The sequence below is a fragment of the Acipenser ruthenus genome, chromosome 21 (assembly GCF_902713425.1).
Source record: "Acipenser ruthenus chromosome 21, fAciRut3.2 maternal haplotype, whole genome shotgun sequence".
Lineage (NCBI taxonomy): Eukaryota > Metazoa > Chordata > Actinopteri > Acipenseriformes > Acipenseridae > Acipenser > Acipenser ruthenus.
This window is the reverse complement of record NC_081209.1, coordinates 19,825,975-19,845,614: the sequence shown is the minus strand read 5'-3', so window position 1 is coordinate 19,845,614 and position 19,640 is coordinate 19,825,975. Positions and strand designations below refer to the sequence as shown.

The 19,640-nt window shown below is 39.2% G+C and overlaps 1 protein-coding gene across 2 annotated transcripts; it reads left to right on the top strand.

Annotated features, from left to right (window-relative positions):
* The first annotated feature begins 708 nt into the window (after positions 1-708).
* Positions 709-17,449, top strand: LOC117427856 (synaptic vesicle glycoprotein 2C-like). 2 transcript variants are annotated; one of them, XM_058994943.1, is made up of 14 exons: positions 709-989; positions 3,759-3,851; positions 4,869-5,030; positions 6,063-6,225; positions 6,705-6,826; positions 8,230-8,393; positions 9,063-9,143; positions 11,159-11,200; positions 11,500-11,589; positions 12,176-12,264; positions 13,355-13,491; positions 14,117-14,212; positions 14,710-14,869; positions 16,873-17,449. In XM_058994943.1, exons 1-14 carry the CDS (start codon positions 893-895, stop codon positions 17,054-17,056), a joined length of 1,680 nt encoding a protein of 559 aa, XP_058850926.1. In that variant the 5' UTR covers positions 709-892; the 3' UTR covers positions 17,057-17,449. The 2 variants fall into 2 exon arrangements, with proteins under 2 accessions (XP_058850926.1, XP_058850927.1); XM_058994944.1 differs by lacking the exon at positions 11,159-11,200 and having other exon boundaries at positions 710-989.
* Positions 17,450-19,640: the final 2,191 nt, after the last annotated feature.

Below are 19,640 nucleotides of genomic sequence, written 5' to 3'. Positions count from 1 at the left end.
GCTTAGTCATTTTTCAAGAGGACAACCCAAAAATATAAACAAACTGTAAATGAAATACAGAATTGTGTACATTTTACTCAGTAAAGTAGTCATTTCAGAATTTTAGAAAATGAGAGACTATGAATTTACTAATCTATCTTGAGCAGAGTCTAAACAATGCATTGCAATTGTAATAATAATAATAATAATAATAATAATAATAATAATAATGCACCAAGCTTTTTTTCTCTTTTACTTCCAGTGTCAGTAATATTATTTATTCATGTGCATACTCACATTGTGTTTCCATTTGGTCTATTAAAGGTTTTACTCTGAGTATATATATTTCCGCAGGGGTACATTAACAAGCTGAGGTGTGCCTAATTAAGTTAAATAAGCCTACTATGCAAAATGCTTGGGCTTGGGTTGGCTTTGCATCTGTAGATAAAATATCTACTGTATACAAAGACATGTCCTCTTGGTTGATAGTTTCACTGGAAAAAACGGACACAGAATTTTGATACGTGTAGTAATGTTTTTTTTTTTTTTCTGGAGTAAGAATCGTCGGCAAACATCACAAAACCATACTTATTTAACCTTCTTGGGTGTTTATTTAAATTTTATTCAAAATGAAATATAATAGCAAATTACTGACATACAGAAATTGGTTATCTTTAGTTTATTTAATTGCCGCTAATTACAAATAAGACTAACTATAGAGGCGTCACGGAGTTTTGTCACAACATTGTGGCATAATTGCGGAAGTTCTAAAGCACTGGACACTTGCTTTCGTCACGCCTGTGCGTTTTATGAACACAAATAAACAAACTTCAGAGAATAGCACCAGTGTTATCATATTCCCCAAGAGCTAATTTCGAAAGCATGTGGTTGCATACGGCAATACTGGTTTACAATGTCTAGCCGTATCTTAGAGGAAGGATTAAGCGATTCAGATCGAAAACCGCTCCTCGACTACCCGGACACGTCGCTGTCTGACTCGGATACAGAAGGTACGCAAGCTCCCGGAGTTGGTATATGCTGCTGTCGCTGTTTTGGCGTGCACTGCGGTTGACTAATATTGCAGAGTCGTTCTTAGTAGACGTTGTTGTTTCACGGTTATATGATACACATTTCTCACAACAATTGCATATTTTTTTTCTGTCAGGATAAAATAATAACTTTTAATGTTTGATCTTGATCAGATTCAAGATTTAGGATTGATAGCTGGTGCTTAATTCCTTGGTGTAGTTTGTGTACATTCAAAGGCAGTTTGAGCTGTAGACGGTGTTCCCTATTGATGGTATTGAAATAAGGTACGGTTCATTCATCAGTATACAGCACCATACACATTAGAGACATCGGAGTTACAAAAACAGTCGTTCAAGACTTGCTGCTGCAGTGGCAGTGTATTTAAAGAGCACAGTTAGTTACAGGCTGTGCAAGCCTTAGTCCGCATTTACACAATTCTATAGAAGCAGAGCAACAGCATCTTAAAGCCTATGTTGGTTATTGACTGTGTAATGGTTTCACATGCTTGTTATAATGTTCTAGGTTTTAATCTTGGGTTTTAGCAACCACACGTAAATCAGTATATAAGAACAGTATGAAAACTCAAATAAATTTAGTCGAGAATGGTTAAACGTTTTAATAAAGTAAACTCGCTAAACTAAAAACTTTTTAAATATGCCAGATGGTATTCATTTATTACCAGCAATCCAATGTACCTTCAGTTAGAAAGGATACCCTCCAGCAAAGACACAATGTGCTGGTCTACCCTTAATAATGAACACATAACTTCTTTTTCTCAGCTGAAACTGAGTCGCAAAAGCAAATAGAAAGACAAAATTACAAGAACTGGAAAAATATGTGGTACAAGTTTATTTCTAGTTTTTCAAAATGAGCATACATTTTTCTTGCGTTGGTAACTTTGCGCTGGGATAGAATTCCTGAAAACAGCGTTATACAGACGTGCTCAAATTTGTTGGTACCCTTACAGCTCATTGAAATAATGCTTCATTCCTCCTGAAAAGTGATGAAATTAAAAGCTATTTTATCATGTATACTTGCATGCCTTTGGTATGTCATAGAATAAAGCAAAGAAGCTGTGAAAAGAGATGAATTATTGCTTATTCTACAAAGATATTCTAAAATGGCCTGGACACATTTGTTGGTACCCCTTAGAAAAGATAATAAATAATTGGATTATAGTGATATTTCAAACTAATTAGTTTCTTTAATTAGTATCACACATGTCTCCAATCTTGTAATCAGCCATTCAGCCGATTTAAATGGAGAAAAGTAGTCACTGTGCTGTTTGGTATCATTGTGTGCACCACACTGAACATGGACCAGAGAAAGCAAAGGAGAGAGTTGTCTGAGGAGATCAGAAAGAAAATAATAGACAAGCATGGTAAAGGTAAAGGCTACAAGACCATCTCCAAGCAGCTTGATGTTCCTGTGACAACAGTTGCAAATATTATTAAGAAGTTTAAGGTCCATGGAACTGTAGCCAACCTCCCTGGGCGCGGCCGCAAGAGGAAAATCGACCCCAGATTGAACAGAAGGATAGTGCGAATGGTAGAAAAAGAACCAAGGATAACTGCCAAAGAAATACAAGCTGAACTCCAAGGTGAAGGTACGTCAGTTTCTGATCACACCATCCGTCACTTTTTGAGCGAAAGTGGGCTCCATGGAAGAAGACCCAGGAGGACTCCACTTTTGACAGAAAAACATAAAAAAGCCAGACTGGAATTTGCTAAAATGCAAATTGACAAGCCACAATCCTTCTGGGAGAATGTCCTTTGGACAGATGAGTCAAAACTGGAGCTTTTTGGCAAGTTACATCAGCTCTATGTTCACAGATGAAAAAATGAAGCTTTCAAAGAAAAGAACACCATACCTACAGTGAAACATGGAGGAGACTCGGTTATGTTTTGGGGCTGCTTTGCTGCACCTGGCACAGGGTGCCTTGAATCTGTGCAGGGCACAATGAAATCTCAAGACTATCAAGGCATTCTGGAGCGAAACGTACTGCCCAGTGTCAGAAAGCTCTGTCTCAGTTGCAGGTCATGGGTCCTCCAACAGGATAATGACCCAAAACACACAGCTAAAAGCACCCAAGAATGGATAAGAACAAAACATTGGACTATTCTGAAGTGGCCTTCTATGAGTCCTGATCTGAATCCTATCGAACATCTATGAAAAGAGCTGAAACTTGCAGTCTGGAGAAGGCACCCATCAAACCTGAGACAGCTGGAGCAGTTTGCTCAGGAAGAGTGGGCCAAACTACCTGTTAACAGGTGCAGAAGTCTCATTGAGAGCTACAGAAAAACGTTTGAGTGTAGTGATTGCCTCTAAAGGTTGTGCAACAAACCTTTAAAAGGTCAATCAAACTTTAAAAAGTCTGATTTCTATTAAATATGGAATAAACAATGGTGGATGCCAATTACTTTTGTCAGTTTCAAGTTATTTCAGAGAAAATTGTGCATTCTTCATTTTTTGTGGAGGGGTACCAACAAATTTGAGCACGTCTGTATAAGCCTGGTTTACATTGCAGTGGTCCCTGCTTTACAAGAGGGCCGGCAGGTTTTAGGGTAACTGCCCCTGGTTTCAAGAAGCATTTAAATGTTAGAAATTGAATCACGAAAGCAATTTTTGCAAAGAGAAAGACAAAATGACGACAGTTGTTGGAGGGGAACTACGTATTACAGTTTAAGTTGTATAGCGGAAGCTTGGGTAAACCTCTGCTTTGACTCCTTCCTCTGATTTCTGTATTTCAGGAGATGCTGTTTTTGAACGTAAGAAAAGGAGACATGTCAATGAAACAGCTCAGGGTCCAAAATTCTCCTATGAAGAAGCAGTTGAAGAAGCAGGTATTGGGAACTGAGGGATTACTTACTGTGTCAGGTTTTGGGTCCTTGACAAATTTTATTAATAAATCAATAAATAATAATAATACAGAAGACAAATTCCTGACGTGCTGTTTAAGCAGAGCCTGTACTGGATGAAGACGTCTTCTCTAACCTACAGTGTTATTGCAGAAGTGGTTGATAACCTATTGCTCTAGGTGTCCTTGGATCTTCCCGTGCTCCATCGATTTAATGTCTTTACAATATGGCATGCACTGTACCGTGTATTCCACAGTACAGTTTAATTTATTTGGGCATGTTGTAAGGTATCTATGATTTATGTACAGATTGTCCAATGCTGTAATCTATAGCAATAGGCCTATAACCTGCAATATTTGTGGCATATAATACGTGGGATCTTTCCTTATAGACTCATGGCCCTATTTTGAGGACATTAGTGCAAAGGTAAATTGTCTGAGGAATAAAACAATTGTATTAAGTTAGAAAAAAATAACTTGGTTAAATGAAAGGTATTTGAAACCATCCTCTTATTCCTTTCTCAAAATCCCTTCCACAGTTTGCCCACACTCCCATGAAAGACCCTTGCAAAATATAAGGAACCAATAGATGGGTGCCCGTGCTGTTGCACATGGAGTGAATTTAGAGTAGTGGCAAATTAAGTGGACTTTACTGGAGTCAAAGTAAAAAAAAATAATAATAAATAAAAAATAAAGATTTTCAATTATTAAGTTTACTAGTTGAAAGCTAAAATGAGATAGTAAAGCTGTATTTATTTCCCTTTCATATCAAAATTCAATATTTGTTTGTGTAATGGCTATATAAAAGAAATGACAGGCAAAGCTGGTGGAGGATGGGATAATAGCAATACTTCTATTCGCTAAGCCACACAGCATAGCTGGTCAACAGATGTCACTTTACATGCCTGTCTGGAGTCAGTGTTCCTCATGGGTATGGATGTACGTCTCTGTTCTTGTGTATTGCTAACTCTTTCTCTCCCTCCTCCTCCTCTCGCTACACCAGGTTTTGGTTTGTTCCACGGTTTGCTGCTGGTTGTCTGTGGGTGGGCCAATGCCAGTGATGCAGTGGAGATCCTGTGTGTGTCCTTCCTCCTTCCAACTGCTCGCTGTGACCTACAGCTCAGCTCCTCCGACATGGGTCTGCTGACAGCCAGCATCTTCCTGGGTACGTCAAGCCATGCCGACAGTTACCTTGTTTTATTTGACTGTCTGCGGCTGAGTTACACAGAGGACAGCCCTCGATGGCACTGCTCAAAGGAAAAAGGTGTTTACATTGCTCTGGAAGTGGCTACGTACCGCCTCTGAAGCTGGAAATCTGCAAAGTCCCAAAAGCTTGTTAACCAAACTTGTTAACCAGACAGCTGAGAGCCTACAATCAACCATGTCTGACAGATCTGCTGTTTTGCTTGCTAAGGCTGAAACAAACTTGCAACAAGGAGATGCAGCCTATATATACATGTATATATTACAGAATCCATGCGAGGGATGTCAACTATGTGCTCAAATGGCCAGTGCTTCTGATTCCAATTAATTGATTTGAGTCTCAAAAGACATTATGTGCCATTCTGTGGCTTTGCTTTAAATTCTCTGAAGTTGTTAGAGGAGGTAATCGGACTGGTCAAGTATCCCTCCATTACAGTCTCGTGACATTGAATCAGTGCCCTCCCCGCTGCCCAAAAACATTTTTGTGTGAAAACTCTCTCACTACAGTATATGTAGTTTTGTACATTTAGGGTTTAGGTAAGCGAGAACTAGAAAGTAAAAGCAATGAAACATCAAAATATATCGCAAAATGACTTGTGACTCTTCAAACAGGAAAAAAACATGCATAATAAAATAAAAATGTGCTGACAAGAAAGGAGAACTGAAGTTTACAGAAGCATTTGGGTTATTAAAAGTTGAATTAGGGAAATTTGAATGCTGTTGCTGTGGACTCTGACTCCATAGTGTACTGGGGCATTTTGGCATAGGTTAACAGGATTTATAATCCCAGTGAAATAGCAGGGAGATTCCATTTCAAAAGAAGTCTCATGTCATTTTATATTGAAGGTAGTTTTACATGAAGGGATATCGGCTTTCCTCTCCCACTTGCAGCAGGAGGGGCTTTAAAAAGTGTATGTCTATTCTACCCTTATTGCATTGTGATCCAATTTGATTCTTGCACCAACATTGTCTTTCTGTTCCACTGACAATCCAGGAATGATGATCGGAGGCTATGTGTGGGGTTACCTCGCTGACCAGAAGGGGCGACAGAGGGTCCTGGTGATCTCTCTGACTGTGAACGGGGTGTTTGGAGCACTGGCCAGCCTGGCCCCCCGGTTCTGGCTCTTTCTGCTGCTGCGGTTTATCAGTGGCATCGGGTAGGCAGTGTTCTTCATGGCACACAAAGTGTGAATGCGATTGTGTTGTACTACATGTGAGAGAGGATAGAGCTTACAGTGGAAACTCACTCCCCAGCAGGTTGAAAAAGTGACTGACTAGATTATGGTGACTACTAGAGATCCCCTTTTCAGCGTGTATGATATATTAATCTGCGTTTTAATATATCAAATGCTTAAACTGTAATAAACAGGACATATTTGGTTTAACGTTTAGTAAAATGCTAGAATGATGTTTAGTTTAGTTTACCAATTAAACCTTTAAAAGCTTGGTTTCAATACACTATTTGAAAAACGGATCCCACCATAACCTAAACAATATACAGCCCATATTTGTTTTATAAAACCCTTTTGACAAAAACAAACAAGTGTAATTCTGTATTTCTTTTCCCGGTCTCCTTGGCAGTATATAAGAAGAGGATATAATCCCGGGTTCTCAGTGTCTCGTGTCTTTATTCCAGGGTTGGAGGCTCCATTCCCGTCATCTTCTCCTACTTTTCTGAGTTCCAGCCTCGCACTAAGAGGGGAGCGATGATCAGTGGTCTAGCCACATTCTGGATGGCTGGGAATATACTGGCAGCAGGTAATGCTGTCCCGACAGACATTGACGGCTTGATAAACAGAGATTACTTATCTTTCATAGTGAATCTCAAAAGCGCTCTGAAAGAATTCAAGGCAGTAATCGCAGGAATGGTCACATAGAATGCATTGACAGTGTATGGGAAGTGTTTTTACTGCTTTTTTCAAATACATTGGTGGCTGAATATACACATCACATAATACATACAGTACTTATTTTGGCAAGATATCCATGTTTCAACACATTGCACTGCTTACTTGGAATAGAATATATTGACCAATGCCAACTAAAGAACAAATCCACAACAAAACAAATCCTAGTCATGTATACCTACACTAACCCCAAGCAAGAATTGGAACCAATATGTAAATTAAAAAATAAACTAAAAGAAATCCATAATCCTGTATACTATAATATGATGTTATTGTGTAAATTACAGTAGTCTCTGCGTATAGGAACACCTCCTAAGAAAACACCCTTGTGGTAAAACTGATTTTTCCCAATGTAAATCAGACTTGTTTTGATAGCTCCTTGGTCTTCATGATGCTGTTTATTTAGATATGCTCTCTAACAAACTCTGGGGCCTTCCAGAAACAGGTGTATTTAATCTGAGATCATGTGACTCTTTAATTGCACACAGGTGGACTCCATTCAACTAATTATGTGACTTCTGAATGCAATTGGTTGCACCAGAGCTTATTTAGGGGTGTCACAGCAAAGGGGGTGAATACTTATGCAATCAAGACTTTTCAGTTTTTTATTTGTAAATAATTTTGTAGAATATGTAGATTTTTTTCCCCACTTCGACATTATGGACTATTTTGTGTAGATCAGTGACAAAAAATCCTAATTAAATCCATTTTAATTCCAGGTTGTAACACTACAAAATGTGGAAAAGTCCAAGGGGGGTGAATACTTATGCAAGGCACTGTACCTCACACTGACTAAGTATGAGTGGGCTTTAATGCCTTTGGGTGCAGCACTTGGCTTTATGCAAGACAGCAACGCGCTGCCACATTGTGTGTATGAGATCAGCAATCCTGGTCTGCGGGATTGCAGCCCATTCCTGGCACAGATCTATATTAGGGAGATCACAGAAAGTGGGTTTATGGGATGCTTTCGCAGGGATCGGTCGAGGACAGCCCACATGTGCTCAGTGGGGTTCATGTCCGGTAATTGGTCAAGCCATGGCAGAGTTGTGATGCCCTGAGTCTTTACCAATTTTCTCTCTACAACTTTGAACCAAGGCCTCTAGAGGAAAAACTGGAGTAGTCCATTAATCTACAACTCAACTATCAATACAAACTATTGATTTGTAAAAAACTAAATAAATCAACAATTCACAGTAGCTTAATCCACCTAATTCCAAGTCAGTTACTGATATGCTTATTTTTCTGATACTGCAGGCTTGGCCTGGCTGGTTATTCCCAACACTTTCCTAAGTTTCCAGCTGGGGACGCTGGAGTTCCAAAGCTGGAGGCTCTTTGTGGTGCTGTGCTCCATCCCCAGCCTGTCCTCAGCACTCATTTTTGGGCTGGTCATGCCAGAGAGCCCCAAGTTCCTCATGGAGGTAAGCATGTAATGTACAGTAACACTCAAACTCTGAATGGAAACCCCATCAAGGCTGGTCACAGGCAAAGCACTCAAAGAAAAACATAAATGATTAATGCTAGTTTTGTCATTTTAGAACCTAAAACTCACAGAGAACATTAAAAGAAAAAAAAAATGCATGTTTAGACACAAGTTATTGGTTGTGTCACAAATCTGGGGGCACATGGAGTTTACTTTATTTTTCCTGCTGGTCCAAATATAAAGGATTTCTAAGGACCCTCTTTTAGCCTGATCATAATAGGGTGCCAATATCAAGGTACATATTTACATACATCTTTGTGTAAATATTGAGTGCATTTGCCCTGCCATAACATGACGTTCACTTCCTGTGCTGCCACACAGTAAACTAGGTGTGGTCAGGTACCTGTAACAGAGGAAGTGAATGGGGAGAGGGACCTTCCATCATTTGTGCCCGTTAAAAAACCAAGACGGCAGCATCAAGGAGCGAGAATGGGGTTCTGCAAGTGTGAAGAACACTGTTAAAAGTACAATTAAAGCTAACTGTCCCCACAGCCCAGGTAAAGCACAATTGAAACAAAACTTAATACCCTGCTTGAAATCTTATTCAGATTAAACTGAAAATAGATGTCAGCAATCCAGCTTTACATTTTTTATCTACACACTGCAGGCCGGACGAGTGGAGGCAGCCGTCTGCGTGTTTAGGAAGATGTATAACTTCAATCACAGAGGGAACACCAAGCCTTTTCCAGTAAGTATCTGTGCTCTTATCACCATCAATTATAAAAATACTTTGGAGACTGACTGTTTGATCTTCCGGTGGCTCCTGCTGGTACACAAGTCATTGTAGTGACAGTCATTTCAATAGCAGACTCAAAGGAAAAATATTAAATAGTGTTCATTTGTGTTATGATACAGAGTAGAGAAGAAAGCAAACAAACTGCAGTAATAAAAACGACTTTACAAATTGCCTAAAACTCTTGAGTTACTCTGAGAAAATGTCTCAATCTACTGTAATCAGAGTACTTACATTTAAATTACCATTAGTTAAAATTTGTAAGAAGTAAATTGCGGATACGTTTTTTTTTTTTTACAATTTTAATGCCATTTTTCGCAGTGAAATTGTCAAATAGAAAAGAATATTTAAAAATTGTACAAAATTCTCATTAAAAGGTGAAACGTAACCCCACTCTAGCTCTTGTTTTATTAGCACTAGTCTGACTCTTTGCTTGGAGTGTTAAACAAATATTTCCTGTTCTTGAAGCAAAGCCTGACAAGCACTTTAACAAGTTAGCATGCAAGTAGATGCAATGTCATCATTCCTGGACTGTTGCACTTTGTATTTGTCCTAAAGCTCCTTCAGTGATACCATCTGCCAACTGCTTTTGAGAAAAAAAAAAAAAAAAAAAGTACTTGAAATTATTGAGATAGTAAATGTTTAATCAATCATTCAACAAAGTAAAGAAATCCTAAATTCTATAGTATGTTACTAAATGTTTACCTGAAATGTTTAGTTATATGTTGATCTTGCATTGATTTTCCTTCAATTACAATGAACCATCCATTTTAGCAAGAAGCAGTTTTGTTTCAGAGTTTTGACTGATTTTTAAAACATTTATAAGTGTGGTAGAATGATCTCGTACAGTCATAGGAGTGTTGCATCATTTTTTTCCCTCCTCCTCTTATAACCAGAGGAGGTGATCTTGCCCGCACACACTATAAACAAGTAAAAGCGCAGCTGAAAAGCAGCAATTTTTTAGGTATAAAATACTACTTTTTTTTCAAACTGTACTGCTTAATACTGAACCGGTTCCTAAAAATATTTACAGTCAGGTACTGTATTAAGAACTCCGCCTGCCAAATACTACTAAATCATCTCAAATCTAAATCAACACACATTTTATATAAATGGCCAATAAAATATTTGAAATTAGTTCATTTTAACTTTTTTTTGGAGGAGTCGTGGTATCAGGAAAAAGCAAGATATATTGTTTGCTTTTTGGACTGCTTACTTAAGCCCCTTTCACACTGGCATGCTCTACCCGGATCGAAACCTACCCGGGTCAGGACCCGCTGTCATGCGGGTCAGCTACGCGATTTCACACTGCTTTTTATAAAGCAGGGTTCACCTGGGTGACAGATGCAAGTACACAATGCGTGTATCAATGCTCCGCAAGCAGCTTGTTACTGTTGCTTCCATCCAAGCTTCTCTGGATTGAACCGTCGGCCCAAATGTTGATTTAGAGCAAATGTTTCTTCATCCCTGCTGCAATCTGGCTCATGGTGTGTCAAACAGAATAAAGAGAAACGTTCCTTGCCAAAGTGAAACCTTCACGCAGGCGTGGCGGTTCGTTATTTCGTCGGCTTAAGAAAACGGCCATCATGCATTTTGTCTCTCTTAACCCGGGTCAAAGCGTGTCGACCCGCATCCTGAGGTGGGTCGCTGGGACCTGGGTCAGCCCGGGTAGGTGGTTTCACACTACGTGGGATTGTGACCCAGGTAGCCAGAACCTGGGTCTTGACCCGGGTAGGAGTGCCAGTGTGAAAGGGGCTCTAGAAACCTCTTGCATTGGTTGTTGCTTTCTGAATTCTGCCTCCTATTTCTCTTACTTTTGCCCCTGTGCTGCAGTGTGTCATTTGAGCTTCTTACTGGACTGCTGCAAGTGCGCTTGAGTGCCACAGCAGATTTGCATTACTAACTGTGTAACAAACATGGGTGTCATGCTTATTATTCTCTTTCTCTTGGTTCCTCCTTCTTCCCCCTAGAGGAACTCTGTGTTACTGCAACACATGGAGCTGGCTCAGCAGGTAGGACAAGGTGGGCTTGTACAGGATAGTAAGAGATTCATGTTAAAAAAAAAAAAAAAAAAAGGCCACTAGCTGGATAACGCCTGCTATAATGATTTTAAGGACATGTCTTAGTTACCAGCGATTTAATAAATAGCTTTAGAGGGCGTAGTACAACAAGCATTTTACTCAATCTGATGTTTAGAATTGAAATAACTGTTTGGATGACAGGCTTGTCTTAGAAACCTGTGGGTTTGTTTAGTAATGTACCTCTCGCTCCAGTCAACAACTTAATGCTGTTTGTATTTCCACCCCCTCAGGTCACAGAATTAAAGATCAGTCCAACATCAGAAAAAGGAAAAATAGTTGCCAATACAAAAATACAGAGGATCAGTCACAGAATAAGGAAGGTATGAAATCTGATATACAGTACAACCGAGGACAGCAGACACAACAGGCTACTGTTAGAATCTGGAATTGGAACACACTGATTGTGTGAGAGAGAGAGAGAGAGAGAGAGAGAGAGAGACGAAGTAATGGTACCATACCATCTGAATAAGATTTTGTACTCCAAAACTTATGCCGAAACTGACAATAGTGCTGAATTGTGCGGTGGTTTGGAAAGAAGATCTTAAATGTGTCTCCTGGGTAGGCCAAATGAAACAAGCCAACTGTTATGTGATCGTTTAGTATTTGTTTGAAAGTAGTTGCAGCCAGTTTCACCTTCTAAATATCTAATAATCTATTATCTCTTACCATTGCCGAACTAAAAAAAAAAAAAATACATTCTTGTTCCCGATTTTATCAGTCTGGGGCTGCATGGATATCAAATTATAGGTAAAAACGAAATAGCCGTGCTACAGTAAGCCTAGTACTTCCTGCAATTCTATATTTCTAGAAACACATGATCCTATCACAAAGTAAATATTAAAATGGAAAATGCTCTAGTCATTAAGTATCAGTGTGGTTACACTAATGTTCTCTGTTCCTTTTCAGGTTCTGGAACCCATTCAGAAGCTTTTCTCCGATCACTTGACTTCAAGAAGTGTTCTTCTGCTGATTATCTTTTTCTGCATATCATTTGGGTAAGTTTTACATCTCTACCCAACACAGTGCTTTATGATATTGTTCAACACTGGATTTGTATTGTTTACTTGCTCGCTGTTGTACATCATATTACATAACTATAAAACACTCTATCCAAAGAAATATATAAAAATACGAAAAGAAACTAGTGAGATTGTCATGTTTCGATTGGACCAGTGACTTGAAATAAATGAAATAAGCAATCAGTGGCTACTAGATTAGCAGAAACCCGCTCTCATTGTGAGCATTTTGACTACATTTTAATCAGCATCGTCACAATTTCAAACATGCATTGATCTCTGTTCTATACCTGACAAACATTACAGGAAAGGATGAAAGCAGCTAATGGCTTTTTTAATGGCAGACATTCTACACATTATTAACAATACACCACCTCTACCATAACCTCTTTCTTACTTTAGTTATCAGTAACATTTGCTTCCCTAATACTTCACTGTCTTCATTTGTTTTTCTCGTATCTTTACTTTGACCTTACAGTATTTCTCCAACTTTACTGAATTTTATCTTTTTCTTGTCACTGTTTTCTTGTAAAATGCCTTTGTGCCTGGCCAGCTCATAGCTAAGCTTGGCTATTCACAGCTGTAAGTAGGTCAATTATCAGTACATGCAGAACATCACATGTTCTTCTTTTAAATAGGCCCATCAAGATAATTTTACTCCTAATCAACTAGCTGCATTACACAGGAGTGTACAGGGAGTTACAGTTTCACTAAGGCTGTAAATCTATTGATTTAACATTTAAACCTTCTGTGTGAACCATAAAATGTTCAATAAAAAAGTAGAATATTTGGCATTTACAGTAATCTTTGGATTTATTTCAGATGTTACTGCTTTTATTTTGTATTGATTTTCACACAGTGGTTTATAGTGCAACAAGATACTATAAATGATTAAACTTTTTGAAACAATTCAAAATCAATCCAAGGTCCTCATAAAAAAAATCAGGTACTTGGTTTTAAAAAAAAAAAAAAAAAAAAAAAAAGGAATTCCGTTTTAGTTTCCTATTTAAACCTTTCCAGCCAAGCAGTAAGATCATTCTTTACATACCGTCTCGGCTTGTGTTTGTAGGTACTATGGCCTGTGGATGTGGTTTCCAGAACTCTTCAAAAGGATAGAAGACGGTGGCTCTCCGTGTGCTAATGCATCTCAGTCATCAAGCTCTCTGCAGCCAGCGAATGCCACCTGCTACCATGTGAAAACTGAAGGTGTGCACACCCTGGGACAAGGCACAACCTACCAGAGCAGTGCAGTACACTACCCTAGCATTATCTTACTACTGCAGAATCACAACAAGCCTAGGGAAGTTCTGCTAAGACTACATAATGTACTTGTTAGACCCTACCTAGCATACTGTGTCCAGTTCTGGTCACCTTACTAATACTACAAAAATATATATTATATATATATATATATATATATATATATATATATATATATATATATATATATATATATATATATAATATTATTATTATTATTAAAGACAACATAGGCATGAGGAGGAGCCATGATGGGCTAAACAGCCTGCTCTCATTCACAAATGTACCTATGAATTAGGAGTGTGGGGGTTGGGGGTCAATTCATGCTTTTCAGTTCTTTTTTAAAATAAATTCCCAATTTTTTGGAAGTAATTGGAATTTATATTTTAAAGATATCGTTGTGATTGTTCAGCTGCTTTCATTTTAAGCCAGTTTGATTGATTAAAAGGGAGTGGGAATTGGAATTGAAAAACAGGAATGGACTCCAACCCTGTTTGTGACCCTACCAGCCTATTTCATTGAGATTGTGGGCATGAACAGGTGTAACCTGTTGCTTTGTGCTTGTTTGCAGTGTACATGGAGGGCTTCATCACTGCAGCTGCCAATCTGCCTGGAAATATATTTACTATCTTTATGATGGACGTGGTGGGAGGGAAGGTCCTGCTTAGTGAGTAACGAGGAGAAAAAAAAATGAGCACAAGTAAATAAAATGCATGGTTCGAGAGTAGTGCATTTGTACATGCTGTCAAACAGCTTGCTAGGACAGACCCACCCATGCCTGCTATATAAAACCAGTAGGTTTGGTCTTGATTCAATTCTCCAAATGATCTAATGCAGGAGGTTCAAAGAAGTGCTTAAATGTACAGTACATACAACCCCCTTTCAAGATTGTGGACACTGTAGAGACAAATACCAAAGGCGATCAATAGACAAACAGTATACATTTTTAAAATTGTTTATTAAAAAAATATATTTTGAATCCTAGTTTATCACTCATTTTAAAATACAGACCTACCCCTTAATTTTTAAATATATTTTAAATTGTTGACTGAACAAGAAAGCATCTGAACACCGCACCAAAATAAAGAGTGCGAGTGGAAATATACCTTAGGTATACACTCCTTGCTGCATCGCCTGTCTAATCCCGGTGTCTCGCTCCTTCAGCTTTCAGCCTCCTCCTGTCGGGAGTCAGCGTGTTCTTCATCTGGGCAGTCCAGACCAAGACCCAGACCCTGATCATGTCGTGTGTGTTCAGCGCGGTCTCGGTCATCGCATGGAACGCTCTGGATGTCATCGGCACAGAGCTGTACCCCACACAGCTCCGGTCAGTACTGTAACTTCTCCCTGTCTCCTCCCACAGCTGCACAGACAGTAAGAGTAGCTACAAGTGAGAGTTCATAGATAAAGTTTCAATGAGAAGTCTCTCATTGGCTTCAATGAAGACATCAATCAATTAATCTATTTTATTTAGCGCCTTTCATAGTGGACCACCATCACAAAGCGCTTTACAAGATAGTGAGAAACAATGCATAGTACATTAAATACAGTGAAATACAGGGCATAATACATTAAATACAAAAAAAAATGCAAATACATTAAATACAGGCATATTACATTAAATACAAGGCTAGGATGTGAATTCTAAACATTGTGGATGTGTGTGTCATACAGAATCATACGAATAAGATGGCGTGAGAAATCTGAAATAGCAATTTGGACAACAGGCAATAACAGATATCAGGCTTAGAGCATTGAAAGCAAGAGTGAAGTGGGTCTTCAAAGTTGATTCGAAGCGAGCGACTGTGGGAGCTGCACGCACTAAAGCTGGGAGAGAGTTCCAGAGTCGGGGCCATGAAGCTAAAAGAGCGCTCTGCGTGTGGTGCACTTTTGCTTGGGTATAACAAGCAGGCAAGAGTCAGAGGATCTCAACTTGCGTGCCGGGACATAGCGGGTCAGCAGGTTGGAGAGATATTCTGGACCTGTGTGATGAAGGGCCTTGTAGGAAAGCAGGAGAATTTTGAAAGTAATCCTGAACTTTACAGGTAGCCAGTGCAGCTGGGCAAGACAGGGTAATGTGATCATGTTTTTTACATCTGGTAAGGATCCTAGCAGCAGCATTTTGAACCAGCTTCAATCGGTTTATGGCGCGTGATGGAAGACCACCATAGAGAGAGTTGCAGTAGTCGAGTCGAGAGATGAATGCATGACAGAGTATCTCTGCATCTGGGAGGGAAAGGTAGGGACGGAGCTTTGAGATGTTTCAGAGGTGGTAGAAGGAGGATTTGACTACAGAGAAGATTTGGGCATCAAAGGAGAGGTTACTATCCAGAAGGACCATGACAGAGGGACATCCAGGGTCGAGTTTTAAGTAGAGCTGGGTGTCATCTGCATAGGAGTGAAACATGAGGCTATGTTGGCAGATGAGGTAACCCAAGGGAAGCATGTAGATGTTGAAGAGGCCCAAGAACAGACCCTGGAGGGACACCGCAAGTGACCGGGTTTGCTTCAGCACTGCTTCCATCATAGAAAACAGACTGCATGCATCCAGATAGGTAAGAGGACAGCCAGGAGACAGGTTCCAGAGATCCCAGCATACTTCTGAAGGCAGTCAAGAAGAATGCTATAATCTATGGTATCAAAAGCAGCAGTTAGGTTAAGGAGCAGCAGCATTAAACAGGAGATTACTTACAATCCGGAGCAGATTTCAACAATAGGCTGGAGACATCAGTAATGGAGAGAGAAGGAAGAGAGCAGGAGGGGAGTCAAGGTGATCAAGTACTATAGTGGGTTTGTGGCAGGAGAGTGTAGAATAAATGGTGCTGATTTTGTTCCGAAAGAAAGATGATCCACCAGCCACTACAGACTCTGAAGGAGTAACGTGTGCCCCTGGCTCAGGAGTCTGGAGCAATATGTTAATTTATAACATCTCTCATTCAAAAAAAAAAAAAATAGGAAACTAAACCCCACACAATAAAACACTTCATTTTATATTAAAAAAGAACCAAACAAATACAGGTCTCTTCTGCAATCTTAAGGTGTTTCTCATGGTGTATTATTGTTTAAGAAAAAGAAAATGAGTTAACAGGAGCAAACCCTTATGAAAATATTCCCCCAAGTACACCAGCATTTGGGCTTATGTCTTCAAACGGTGCATGTGTGTAGCTATGAAGTACTGCAACAAACAGTTCTTGCAAACATGGCTGGATAAACCAATTCAAACTGAACCATGAGCAGTGTGACTGCTATTTTAAAAACACACTTCCCGTGTCCTAGTGGAGTTTAACCTGGACTCACTCTTTCTGCTCATTTGGTATACCTGTCTTTCAGCTCGTCTGCTCTTGGTTTCTTCACGGGAGTCGGTCGTGTGGCATCGATCCTGGGGAACGTGGTGTTTGGTCAGTTGGTTGATACTAACTGTGCTGTTCCCATTCTCCTGGTGGCAGCCTTGCTCTTCATTGGAGGTGTGGCTGCTATCAAACTGCCTCACACTAAACATGCTGAGCTGACCTAAAAGCAGAACTTGTCACACTTGCATTTGTTTACTCATTTTGAATATGTGCCTTAACTGAAGGAATAGGATACTTTAATTCCCTCAAATCAGCATTAAAGCAGTCATTTACTCATTAATTTATCAGTAGCATTTAAATATAAAAGATGTATATTAGACATTGAATTGTGATACTCAAGGCACATGTACCGTATTTCCTAGGCTGAAAATATATTTATGCATTGCCACAAGACCTATCACTGCTCTATAAAGACTTGGGGCTGGGGACGTTCCTGTTGTGACCACAGCTTTGTGCCATTCACACCTTTCATGAGTACCAATACAAAAACACACAAAAAAAACAAGTGCAAGTTATTGTACAGGTTGTGGACAAAAAAAAAAAAAAAAAAAAGGAAACACCAATGTAAAGTCACTTAATAGGGCGTTGGGCCATTATGGTATCCCGCTCTGCGTACTGTTTTTGACGAAACTGGCTGCTCGCACACCAGGTTGAAATTTGCAGTCACTTGATCTGCAGTTGCTTACCTGTTTTGCCTTGCACTTTCAGTTAATGCACGGATATCAGGATGTTGGAGTATGCGCTTCCACCCACTGTTGCCCTTTGCTGCTGTCTTTCCCTCAGAGTTCCATGCAGACATCACCTTAGACACCGTTGCTCGTGAAACATCAGCAAGTTGAGCTATCTTGGTCACTGAAGCTCTTGCCAAGCGCACCCCAACAAATACCCTCTTTCAAAGTCACCGAGGTCTTCTCATGCAGCCATAATTATAGGCAACCAGGCCTATTTATACATGACCCTAAGCATGCTGGGATGTTATTTGCTTAACACGAGCCACACCTGCGTGGAAGCCCTTGCTTTCAATATTCTTTGTGTCCCTCATTTACCCAGGTGTTACCATTTTTTTGTCCACTACCTGTACTTGCAACTGTGTTAATGGAAGTAGCTTTTGAACCGTGTAACTTCACATGTTCACTGCATTTGTAAAAATGTCAGGTGGTGCACTCCTGCACTTTACAAATTAAAAAGGATGAAAAAAAAAAAGTGACTAACAGGTTCTTTTAGTTATCTTACTGAATAGTCAGCATTTTTATGCTGAACAGTAAAGAGACCAGTTTAAGGTACTGAGGAGTCTAACTGGGCTATTGGGTATTGAAAGTGGTGTAAAGCAATTTAAACTGAGAGTTTAAAGTTAAAGGATTCCCGAAAGTTTAAATCTATTTCCAGCCTCAGCTGTATTCAGGTTGAAGTTATTAAATGAAAATGCTAGTGAGGAACAAAAAACCATGCCATTTTGTAAGGTATCAGGTCAGAGTGGTTGCTTCTAATTGGGTATTTTTGGTACTCTTTACTACAGTAGTCAAAATATTGGTTTTGATACCTTCATGGCATCAAGTGCCCATTTAACAAGCATTCTAGACTACATTCATCCCCATCAGATGAAAGTGGTCAATTTAATAAAAAAAAATGTGTATAAATCATTTTGAATATTTGTCAAAACCTTGTCCATCTGTCCAATACACCAATAACATTATTCAGATTTACGCTGCCCGAGCCAGAAAGCAGTCATGTAAATTGAAGTAGAAGAAAGCAAAAACTGGTTTCTTAATTGCTCAAATTTTGAAAGGAATAAAATGAAAAAGCAGCACCACCTACACAAAATCAATTTTATAAAAGACTCAGTAGAAGATTTGCAACACAAACAGAACATGCAAGGCAGGTGAAGCAACTCATCTCCATGTAAATCCACTTCTAGTTATGGGATGGGGGGGGGGGGGAAGAAAGAGAGAAGAGCATGGGTTCTTCCTTGTTAATATTTAACAATGTATGATTCACACCATATATTGCAGAATGACAAAAAACAAACTACACCCCAGTCTGCCAATTTATAGGAAAGGGAACTTCTGTATAGCAGAATGATTCAAGGCATGTATTGAATACAAACCATCATTGTCAATGAACAAGTTTCCTACAGTTTCAGAATATTTGTTTCCTCACTAATCTGAAACCTTTACCTGTTTTTATACACCATTTGCTTTCAAGAGTTACTTATTTAAATGGCACTTAAGCCAGTTTAGTAGTGAAAGGCAGCACCTTTGCCATTACTTTGCCTTTGTGACCCCTTAAAAAAAAAAAAAAAAAAAAAAAAAGAATTTACCTACCAAATCATATGTTAGTTATTTTACATCATCCAAATACCCAAAAAGTTCCATCAGAATGGCCATATGTCAATTAAAGGTTCAGAGGGCAAAGGAAATGTAAAAATTCAATAAATGAGGCTGAAAAGGAAATCCATTGTTTTGAGGATCAGTTTGTGTGCAGGCATGTATTTTTAAAAACACTCTGCAATTGTCCGATTAAGGCAACATTTGTGCTAATCAGGGTCTGATAGTAGTGGGTTCACTTTCCCCAGACTTCAAGGGGGGCATTGTATTAAAGCATGCATCTATGTACACATTTGAACAGTCCAACACTGCAGATCATACATGAAAAGTTAATTCCACTGAAAACAGCAGACCAGTAAACCAATATTACGTACAGCTTGGTCTCAAGTGTACAAGACTGATGAACAGAGGCAATTCACACAAG

Excerpts from the sequence above, each read along its gene's own strand:
- LOC117427856 (XM_058994943.1), top strand. The coding sequence starts at position 893 with ATGTCTAGCCGTATCTTAGAGGAAGGATTAAGCGATTCAGATCGAAAA. Across the intron at positions 11,201-11,499 it reads ACATGGAGCTGGCTCAGCAG|GTCACAGAATTAAAGATCAG; the intron begins GTAGGACAAGGT and ends CCACCCCCTCAG. Across the intron at positions 13,492-14,116 it reads CTACCATGTGAAAACTGAAG|TGTACATGGAGGGCTTCATC; the intron begins GTGTGCACACCC and ends GCTTGTTTGCAG.